General features: G+C 39.3%; 1 protein-coding gene across 2 annotated transcripts; it reads right to left on the bottom strand.

The window, feature by feature from the left end:
* Positions 1-550: 550 nt before the first annotated feature.
* LOC119020569 (butyrophilin-like protein 1) lies at positions 551-11,000 on the bottom strand. 2 transcript variants are annotated; one of them, XM_037099984.1, is made up of 6 exons: positions 10,685-11,000; positions 7,599-7,955; positions 6,526-6,561; positions 5,627-5,905; positions 5,322-5,456; positions 551-4,249 (listed from the first exon to the last, which is right to left on the bottom strand). In XM_037099984.1, the coding sequence occupies exons 1-6, from the start codon at positions 10,797-10,799 to the stop codon at positions 4,221-4,223; spliced, it is 951 nt and encodes a 316-aa protein (XP_036955879.1). In that variant the 5' UTR covers positions 10,800-11,000; the 3' UTR covers positions 551-4,220. The 2 variants fall into 2 exon arrangements, with proteins under 2 accessions (XP_036955879.1, XP_036955880.1); XM_037099985.1 differs by lacking the exon at positions 6,526-6,561.
* Positions 11,001-11,216: the final 216 nt, after the last annotated feature.

Here is an 11,216-nt window from a genome sequence, read left to right on the forward strand (position 1 = left end):
AATTACAGCTACAGCAGCCAGATTTTCAAAATAAAGCACATATCCTGAAGCTGTGTCTCTTCTTCACACTCTGCTTGGCACTGGAGGTTTTAAATTATCGGGCAGCTAGCAGATGTATTTATGTTGCATTCGTGCACTTTATCTAAAGGTGTCGCTGCTGATCTGTCCGTCAGGTGCTGGAGTTTGTATGTTTTTAATGAGTTTGTGGTTTCTCGTCTGTGCGCTCACCAAAACAAAATCCTGTCAGTCATGCTGATGGCAATAAAGTTCTGAATCTTTCAGTGCTGCTTGAACACTGACGCATCAACATTAACATCTAATAATGTCACATAACATCAGATATCAGTCACAAGAGACATTTTACTGCAGAACGTATTTTTATTTTTGAGTTTAATCTGCTATAAAACTTCTGTTCCATCACTTTAACTCAGCAGAGTTGTGTGAGTACTTTTACCGAAGTAAAGGATCTGAGTACTAAGTACCAAAGAGTTCACTGTACAATAACTTCATAATGCTGCTGTCTTAAGTTTTAACATGATTATTATTTAACTGTCATTATCAAGAAAAGTCCAGAATAAAATCTTAACTTTGTTTTTATCCAGTTTATTCAATAAACACAGGCTGACAAAGCTTCATATGCAGAATGAAATACAAATTCCCAACCGTTATCACTGTTCCAGACGGTTTGGTCAGTAAGTAAAGACAACAGACATTTTCTGGTATCCCTGCCCACTTTATCCAATCAGGAGGAGAGAAAGCTAACTGCAAAACAAACAGGAAGTTTACAGCAGATTTAATGTTCAGCACACAAAGATCTTCATCCCATAAAGTGAGTTACATGTTTATGTCACTGAAAAACGAAATAAACCAGGACCACTGCAGCTGTTGTTCAGACAGCCTGGACAAAAGTACGAACATGACAGTAAAGTGTTTTTATCCTTTAAGGGAATGTCATGCTTTTATTTTACAGTTGAAATTGGATGACAGGAAATGAAGGCACACAGATGTAAACTGTGAAGGAGTGTGCCGCTTACACAAAACAACTTAACAAACTGAGCTGTAAAAAAAAAAAAAAAAGGAAAAAATCTTATTTCAACAACAAGCATACACTGACATTACAGTTTGTCTGGTCCAACCAGTTCAAAAGGAAAAACTTGAATTTTCAGCACAAATGACAACATGTTTGTTCTGACATTTAACAGTAGAAAAACACAAACACGGTGAATGTATACAAGACATGGAATGCTCTTATGTTGGCACCTGTTTTTGTTTTTTTAATTAAGGCAAGTTGGTTAAAAACTGTAGAAAACAGTGCGATCAAGATACAATTTGAAAGTATCCAGCTGCAAAACACCAGATGTTCTCCACCAAACACATGAGCACCGCTGGACTACGCTGCTGCAGCTGTGTGCTTTGTGCTCTCGTCAGCAGCTGAATAACAGTCTGTCACTATTGCTCTCTCAATCTTTGGTTCAGATTATCCTGCTGAACAAATCATCATAAAAAGTATCTAAACTTGTGCTTTTCAGGGATTATTTTCAAAACTCTCATGTGTTTTTTGTGGAGTGCACCTGGATGAGGCTACTTTCAATTAACCTACAAAAATACTTCATCGTTACGCTACCCTACAGCAGGCTCAGTGGCTGTAGGTGCAGCACATCACTGTCACTAATAATCATATCTAACTTCCTCAAGTCTCATTCACGTGTAAATGCCCGACACCAGGCCGACAGTAATTCAGTGAACACCTGTGGCTGTAGCCGCAGGACAGAAAGTGTCAGAGGCTTTTTGGCAAATTCTGCACATAGAATCAGCTGCTCGCTGGTGAGAGAAATCACACTGACGGTGTGATCAGGTGAGTCAGTGCACAAGTGAAGCGTAAAGAGAAACCAACAGTCGACCTTTAATGCAGCTCGCTCTCTGATGTGAGTTTAGCATCAGGGTCTTATAAAATAAATACATCACGTAGACAGCAGAAGTGGTTTACTTTCACTCACCACTGTCGAGCTAGCATGTTAGCATTAGGATCACTTGGCTGCTCTTTCTCTGCAATTCTTGTGACACTTGCTCACTAACTTTGCAGTGCATCACCTGAGGACTCTGGAGGACAATGATTGTAATGCCTTGTTATAATTATTGTTAAAACTCAACAAGCCTAATTTTTTCTGATGGTAAACTGATTTGACAAACAAAAACGTGTTAACACTTTTTCACCCAAAAACTGAACTCATATTTTTACTGGTGGGGACGTGTTGAACACCAGTGAAAAAACCAACAAGGCACCAAAAAAGATGGCTGAGTGTACATTTCTTGACATTTAATTCCAGAAAAAATATTCTTTTGTACAGTATTTACAAAACACTAAGTCTCCACATTCTCTTTAAAATCCAAGTGAGAAAAGAGAATCTTTTTCCCTTTTTCAGTCAATCAGAAAAATTAACTAGATTCATGGTTTTAACAATCTCAGATTTAAAACTGTCCCTTGTTTCTCTCTTTTCTCATCTGGACTATTAAAAAGTAAATGGACTCCTATTTCTACAGACTTGTATTTCAAAGCTGCTTTAAAACACTTCTCAGATTCGCCCATTCACACACACATTCACACACATTCAACACTGATGGCAGAGGTTATTGCAAGGTGCCAACTGCACATCAGGTCCGATTTGAGGTTCAGTATCTTGCTTAAGGACACTTCAACATGCAGCTAGGAGGAGCGAAGATTCAAACCAACGACCACGTCTGATTACCAGACGACCCGCTCTGCCTCCTGAGCTGCAGCCGCTCAGGACCAGATTCTCTCCCTGTTACTGTTTCGCTTCTCCTGCTTCTTATGACTATTATTTACAAAACAAATAAAATATAAACTAACAAGAAAACATTCAAAAACAGAATACTGAACTCATTCACACTAAAAAAAAAAGACGCAGTAATGACACATCTTCGTCTTTACAGGATATTAGTAAAGATGAATATTCATTACTGGTGATTTCGCAAATGTGTGACAGTAACTTAAAGCACACAGACCAGCTGACACAACTTAAGTTAGTAGTTGGGGGTCAAATTTAAGGTGTGTTGATTGATTTAATCAGTCACTCGTGTTTCACATACGTATGCTCTATGCTGATTGTAGTATGTTTGTCAGATGTAGAGAGCGGAGCTGATGCTGAGCAGGAAAAATGTAACAGACAGTAAAACATGATTGGAGTTGAACTTTGTGAACTCAGAACGGTAACAGAGTGGAGTTTGTTGTCAGCTCGTAGGTGCGTGTTTGTTCCTGATTGGTGAGTGGAGCTAAGAATAAATAAATAAATAAACAAAAGCTGAGCTCAAAGGTGCTAAGCTAACGAGTGCAAGCGGATAAGGCTTTTAATTGATTAGATATTAATTAGTGTTTTTTTCTGGCAGGTAAAACTACTGAAATGTTCATTACCGCAACAACATAATTACACCCTACACATTTTATTTCTTTGGTCTACTGAATGTAATTTAAAAAAAGAACAGAAGATGTAACATTGTGTTCAGTTTACTTCGTACAGTTTGTAATTCATGAAGTATTTAAAAAGTCTATAAAATCAGTCGAGTTAAAATGGAAGTTTAATATCACTTCCCTCATGTTGATGTGATTGTAAAATGCATCTATATACTTTATGCATATATTTAGTTAAAATTCAAATGATTTTCTGTCTCTGTTGGGAAGACAATAAAGTTCATCGATCAATCCAAAGTTAAAGGGATTAAAAATTGCTGACAAATCAGAAAGCTGCCTGAGAGTCGACTGATGCATGAATAAATAACAAATCAGGTTCTTTCAACTGATTTGAAGCTGATGGCAAGTTAACCGAGACGAGACAGAATTTAAGATAAACTAACTGGCAGGGCGGTAGGATAACCAGCATGAACTGTAAACGACAGCATGTTGTGGAACAAAAGAGTTAATAATAAACCTTTGATTGATTGATTGATTTCTCACTGACCTCAACACAACGACAACAACTAAATTCTCAACCGGTGGGAAACACGTTAAAGTGTTGAAGAGCTGCCGTATATCGTGATGTGTATTTTTCTAAACCACTCTGTAAATCTGACTGACAAGTGATCCAAGTTTCACAAAGCTCTTTGTTTTTTTTTGTGTGTCACCAGCTGACAGTGACACACACGTCCACCTTAACATGGAGGCAACGTTCTCAAAGAGTCGAGTTAGGCAGCTTCTCTGGAGGAGCTTAATAGTCGTCTCTCTGTCGGCAGGGACCTGCAGAAACACAGGTGGATATTACAATGAATCAACTTTTATATAACACAGAACAGAATTTGGTGTTTCATCTTTCAAACAGTCAAGAATGAAGAATGAAAAGTTGCTCTGGATAGTTTCAGTGTGTCTCTGCAGTAAGAGAATAGACACTCTGAATGTGAGTGTGGATCAATATTAGCCAGTTAGCTAACTTCATGCTATCTAATAGATGGGCAGCTACACAGCAACAACATTCAGTGTCCGGCTGATCTGCTCCCACAGATGGGATCGTTTCTGGGTTCCTTAACTTAAATTAAGTTAAGTTTAATTACTTCTAACTTGAAAATATCTAAAAAGCTTAACGATGCCTCCCTCCTCATCAGAGAATCAGCTCAATTATTACCTATGAAGAAAGTTACCACCTGTTGGTGTTCCAGGTGTTTATTTGAGGTGTGTGAGCGCCCTCTGGTGGTCAGAAGGTAAAACAGCAACATGCTGACAGCAGCATTGGCTCTGCTTATAAAGCCTGTGTATACAGCGAGCAGGCAGGTTTACATACTGAATATTAGTGATAAGATACATTTGAGCAAATTCAGATACAATCGAATAATAACAAGGAAAAGTTATATTTCAGCAGCATTAGTGTGATGTGATGTGTAAATATGTCAGATGATTTAATTTAAGGTCAGTTTAGTAATAATTAAGTAAGGTAACCTTATGTTAACTTATGTTAACTTACTTAATCCAGTAATTCAACCATACACATAAACTGATATTACTTGAAATACTGAGCTGTTAAAAGATGATGATCACTCTGCAGTTTATTGATTTAGTAAGAACAGATACACCTTGTTGAAAATCTAGTATCTGGAAACACAATATTAAGCTCAGTGTGTATTTATTTCTTTTTCTTTTAATTTAAATTGCTCAGTATTAGAACCAGAGGCCTCGTGTAAATAAACAGAAGGGTTCAAATCTGAGGAGACAGAAACAAACTGTCTGGATGTGATTGTATCACAAAGTGTTTCTGTAATGTTGATGTCTGAACATGATGTGTTGATATATAATGATACAGTACATAACACTGACTTACCTGCATTATAGTTAACTGTGATGTGCTTTGTAGCTATAAGCAGAGCAAGAACTGCAGCAAAACCAGCTCCTAATATGAATCCACCACCAAGCCATCCAGCGGCCTCTTTGGTGGAGCAGTACTCACAGAGTTTCTCTGAAACACGTCACAAAGAGTTCATGTAAAACTCAAAATGTTACTGATTATTATGGACATCACACTGAACATAGACGACACAGAACAACATTTAAAAGGTGCCTAAATCTTTAAAAACTAAAACAATTAAAATAATTTGATGAGTAAAAACATCAAGACAGAAATCTCACCACTGATAAACACGAAGGTCTTTGCATAAATCTGATGGCTAAGTTCCTCCTGAGTGGCCACACAGCGGTACTGGTCTGTCTTGGTCACAGTGATGTTCAGGGTGACATCGTAGCTGCCTCCACTTTCTAACACCTGAGGCCTCTCAGCAGGAAGGATGTTTCCAGCGCTGTCCTGCCACTCCACTGTAGGTTCTGGAGAAGCTCCTCGAACTTCACACTGCAGCAGAGACCAGTCCTTCGTTTCATCCAGTGTTCTGATGTATGGCTCCTGGCATGTACCTGTGAACGTCAAATAAACAAAAGCTTGTTAAGAACAGCTATGGAATTATAAATAAACATGCAATTTTCTGTCGATCATCTAAATCAATCAGGGAACATTTGATTACTGTATGTTTATTATCTGGCACCAGTTTCTAAAATCTGACAAACGTCTCACTATTTTCTGAAAACTTAAACCATCAACTGATTAAATGAAAGAAAACAGAAACAGATTTATCACCACTGTACGTATCATCTGCTTTCAACTTATAACAAGTTCAATTCAATTAAGAAGTCGACTAAATTATGATCACAAAAAACTTTATCATTACCAGAACAGGAGAAATCAGCAGCAATTACCTGATGATGTCACTGATTTCTACATCTGCAATGTGAGCTACAACTTACTGACCAAACAACTTTTTCATCTACCAACTCTGTACTGGATCAATACGAGCTGATCAGAAATATCTTAAGCTCAGATGCTGATCAGCTTTGAGTGATTAGTCATAATGTTGTTCAGTGCAGCTGATTTAAGAAAACAGACGGGTTTAAGTGTAAGTGCTAAGTGAACTGTGTGTGTGTTTGAGTTTCAGTGGCTGATAAAGATTGCAGATGTACAGACCAGTAACATCACTCACCGATGATTTCTCCTGATCGGTCTTTCATGGTGCACTCTGAAAGACAACGAGGAACATCAGTATTCACTCACTGCATGGATGATATGAACAAGTCATCTGTTCTCAGCCTCGTCACTGAGGTGTAAATCTGAACTATCATCTAGAACAAACATGCATGATAAGATGTGTCTGAATCTGTCCAATCGAGCTTGATTAGACAGCACCACACTAATTATCTTTTTTTTATTTGGCTTCATCACACACCGTCTTCCCAACATCAGCAGACTGATGTGGACCAATCAGACGTAAGAGACGTAAGAAGCCGTAAACAGACAGAGAGGGAGGCTGGAATGTGGAGAAAAGGCGTGTTAGTGTCTCGTATCTGCAGAGAGTTTCTGATTTTCTCTCTTTGTTGCTGCTCGGGACGCTTTACCAACCCAACATGTGTCTATTTGACGTCCTGGGAATGAGACTCAACAATCAACTGTCTTTGTGGTGCGTTCAGGAACAGCTGGGACAAATCCTACTGATTCTACCTTTAACTTTAATAGTCTTTGAATTCTATTAATATGACGTGAGCTTCAGTTAGCTTTGAGCACAAATGTCCTTCAGAGGGAGACTTTTTACTCTGATACTCTGAGTCCATGTCAGAGCCTGAACTCTGTTACTGTACTGGAGGAAACAAGCTGGATCAGAACTTCTAGTTTTACACAAGTATCTGAACTTCTGCTGGAGGAAACAATGTGTGGACTTCTGCCACCTCTACAGGTGGATCCTCAGTTGGTGCCCTACTCTGTGGTATCAGGACTGTGTGTGTGTGTGTGGTCATGTTAATGAGGGAAAATGTCTCCCAGCACAAAACGGTGGCTAGTTAATGTGTTTTCACACTCAGGTCAGATTTTCAGCAATAGTCGAAACGATGTGATTTGACGCAGGTTCTCAGTGTCTCCGTTTGCTCCTCTAACAGAGAGCAACAGTAGCTTATGTTAGTTTGGAAATGGAGTCTGCTAACATAAAGTAATAACCAACTTCCAGCACAACGCAGAAGTTGCAAAGACAAACTTTAATATTAACTGTTTAACGAAAATACTCACCAACAACAAGCTCATTATAGACGGTTTGTCTCGGTTCATGATCTGGAAAATCACAGCTGTAGATCCCGCTGTCGGCCATCTTGGTATTTCTGATCTTTACGGAGGCGTTGCCGTTCTCCAGTTGATCTTGAAAATGTGAGACTCGACCTTTGAACTGCTCATCTTGACCTGGACGTCCATTATTGTAATGACTGCCTGCATCATACAGGAACACCTCCTTCACCTCCTTCTGACCTTCTTTCTGACCATTTTTCCTCCAGTCAAAGAGCTTTCCTGAGATGTCTTCCTTGGTGTTGATCGAACAGGGTAAAACGACATCACTGCCTTGTTTCACGAACACTTTGTTGACAACTGGACCTGTAAGACAAAGCATCTTCTAATCATTATGTTTTATAAGCCATCAGGGTAAAGCAAAAGATCAGTTAACACATTTTCGTGTCAACTCACTTGCTCTGAAAGAACGGTTCAAAGTATGTTAGATGGTAGTCAGATTATTTATATACGGAGAGGCGCAGCAGAGTCCTGTTTTTGATGTTTCAGATTCAGTAAGTGTCCTGAACTGAGACAGACGCAGACGCTGCTGCTGAAAAGATGCAGCTTTTATATTGTGCACTGTTTCAGATTTACAGATTACTGGAAGGAATTCCTAAATAAAAAGTGAGTTTGGATTTATCTGATGGCAAATGTTATCAAATGATAAAGAAGTAGCCCTGCCTGTATTATAGAAAACTGAGGATGCCATACTTTGAGATACATCAAGACATATTGAGAATGTTCATGCATTAAAATTGCTGACAGCTGGATTGTAATCATATCAATCATGATGCCAGTGACGATTCACACCTGTAATATAATGTGACGTTGCGCTACATAACCATTAATAAAGCCTTGACAGTTTGCAGCTATCCTCTCTTACAATCTCTGTGACTGGTCTCAAAATACAGTGGACTTATTTGATTCTTTCAAATTAACTCCACAGTCTTGTGGTTAAACTTTCTATCTCTGTAGCTGTAGAGAAAAAAACATTAATGTTCAGGCATTTGTTTTATGGAATTTTACAGTTATAATGTTTTGCAGCTGTATGTTTTCAAACAGGAAAGAAACCTTATTTAAATCACAGTCACTTCTAATAAAGTGCTACTGACATCTCAAATTTGGCTGCACCTTCATCTCAACAGTATCACAGAGATCTAAGTTACCGTAGCTCACATTAAAACAGTATTTGCTAGTTATAACTTATGTTGGTTTAACAGCTAGATTAATAACTGCTGTAGGTTTATATGTAAAGGATAAATCTTTCATCTACTGTTCAGTAGTCTGTGGGAAGTTATTCCAGCCTCCCTGGTCCTTTATTTTATTTACTTAGGATCTGGACAGCTGACAGCTACAGTAGCTGCCTGTCCATTGGTGGTGAATGCAATCAATACCCAGCTATAGCATGAATAAATGTACATTCAGATCAAATCCAGCAATGCAGCAGTGTTGGAGTGTCACTTCATGGCCAGTGTGTGTGACATACTGTGAACTTTCCACCCCTCCGATCAGTTTTCTGAAGGACGAAGCTGTTATGCTGTAATGCTACTAGCATCCTCGGCCCACTAGTGACTGTCTGTCAATATTGACTGATTAAAAATAAGGCGAGGCAGATCATTACCCTGTGTTTTAAACTGGGGCGCAAAACCAAAGCAAGTGTTCACAGGTGTAACGCTACGCTGCACAGAGGAATGACTGTAGTGTTCCCTCTGAAACAGTTATCCAGTTTGAGTAGGACGTCCGGCTGCTGACCTGGTGTACTCAGCTGCTCATCTGAGGTCATAAGCCTGCTACAGTAGGTGAAACATGCCGGTCCTAAACTGATCATCATCATCCACAGATGTGTGAAACTGAGTGACAACACACAACATGTAATGTGACACCGTGGTTTCACTCATTCATGCTGCAGGTCTGATCACCTGATTATGTAACTGGCTGCCACAGTGTCACATCTGGCTGCATTTCTGCAAAATTTAAGTCTGTTTCAACTTTCTCGTTACAACCGGCTGCACTGTTTTTCCAGAACCTCCTGATACCAGCACCGCCTCAGCCAAAACAGACCTCTGTCATTAAAATAAATAGGAGGACCTGCGTTCTGCTGAATTTGGTCTGAATGTAAACTTAGCATGTTATGTTATATCAAGTGTTCTACATATATAGGGGGCAACAAAAGACTGTGAAAGTGGTGGAACGCTCAGAAAACACCTGTTTGGATCATTCCACAGGTAAACAGACAGGTTCATTAGTAACAGCTGATAGTGTCACAATTCGGTATGAAAGAGGAAAATGCTCAGACGTTCACAAGCAAAGACGGGCGAGGGTCAACAACCTCAGGAACGTTTGTCAACGCACAGTTGCTGGATTCTACACCAAATATAATCAAAGGAAATACTGAAAATCTCTGCATGTAAGGAGCAAGACGACGCCAAACCACAGACTGCAGCCAACACTGTGGCTTCAGAGAGGCCTGCATGTGTCCACATCCTGTCCCAGGGACGATGTGTGACGCACCATGAAGATGGTAATACAACAGTGAAGACACCAGACTGGTTAAAACACTTAACACTTAAGATGTATTAAGCAATAAAATAAAATAATTACACTTTCAAAGCCTCAGTTCCAAACACAAGAGTGTCCTGACACAATGTGAAGTGACACAGTGATGAAGCTGCTCCACCAGATTCATAGTGAATGAATGAATGAATGAATGAATGAATGAATGAATGAATGAATGAATATTTATCAAACCTACTCTCGTCTCTTTTTACTATATTCAGTTCAGTATTGATCAAAATAGTTTCTGAAGATACATTAAACCCCTTTAACCACACAGCTCTCCTGCAGGAATACAAACAGCATGCTGACGTTATTTTAGACTGTTTCACACACGAGTTTGTTTCTTAGCTGTATTAAGATAAACACCTAAACACCTACTGAACGTGGGGAAACGTGTAGGTGGAGGTTGAGGGTCCTGTCACTGACTGACGATGAATAACGGGATTAGTAGTTATAACATGAAACTGTTCTGACGATGATAAAAGTAACTTTCTTACCGTTTTCATGTGCGAATGTTGCTCCAGACAAAGTGAGCAGCCAGACACAGACTGACAGAAACTTCAGAACTACAAACAAACATCCAAACATCCTGTAACTCTGTTTTGCTGACATGCTAACAGCAACTTAGCTCACAAAGCTAACAAGATGAGCACCGTTAACTGAGGTATTAAAAACTAAATTGCGGGCGCAGTAGATACACCTTGTCTTTAAAAACTGATCCTTGTAACTTTCTTAGTCCTAAACTTTAAAATTAGGGTATTTAACACTAATAGCTGGGAGTGTGGTGTCCGTCAGCTTCAAAGCCAACGCTCGTACGCTACTCTCCAACACAAACTTCCTGGTTTTACTGAGGAGCGTCACCGCCTCCTACGGCAGCTGAGCGGGATCAGATGGAATACGCATTAATCCCGTTTCTCTCCTGATCTCAGCTGCTCGACCCATATCGAAAATTTCGAGTAATTAAATGTTTACAATGTCAAATTAAAAGGTCGCGTTCATCTGTGAGGATTTTAATACAGATCTGTTCAA

Source organism: Acanthopagrus latus, chromosome 6, assembly GCF_904848185.1.
Source record: "Acanthopagrus latus isolate v.2019 chromosome 6, fAcaLat1.1, whole genome shotgun sequence".
In the NCBI taxonomy this organism is placed as follows: Eukaryota; Metazoa; Chordata; class Actinopteri; order Spariformes; family Sparidae; genus Acanthopagrus; species Acanthopagrus latus.

What these genes read in the sequence shown, in the direction of transcription:
- LOC119020569 (XM_037099984.1), bottom strand. Translation starts at nt 10,799, where the DNA reads ATGTCAGCAAAACAGAGTTACAGGATGTTTGGATGTTTGTTTGTAGTT. An exon ending in AACATTCGCACATGAAAACG is followed by an intron (nt 7,956 to 10,684) that starts GTAAGAAAGTTA and finishes TTTGTCTTACAG; the next exon opens with GTCCAGTTGTCAACAAAGTG. An exon ending in CTATAATGAGCTTGTTGTTG is followed by an intron (nt 6,562 to 7,598) that starts GTGAGTATTTTC and finishes GTTGTCTTTCAG; the next exon opens with AGTGCACCATGAAAGACCGA.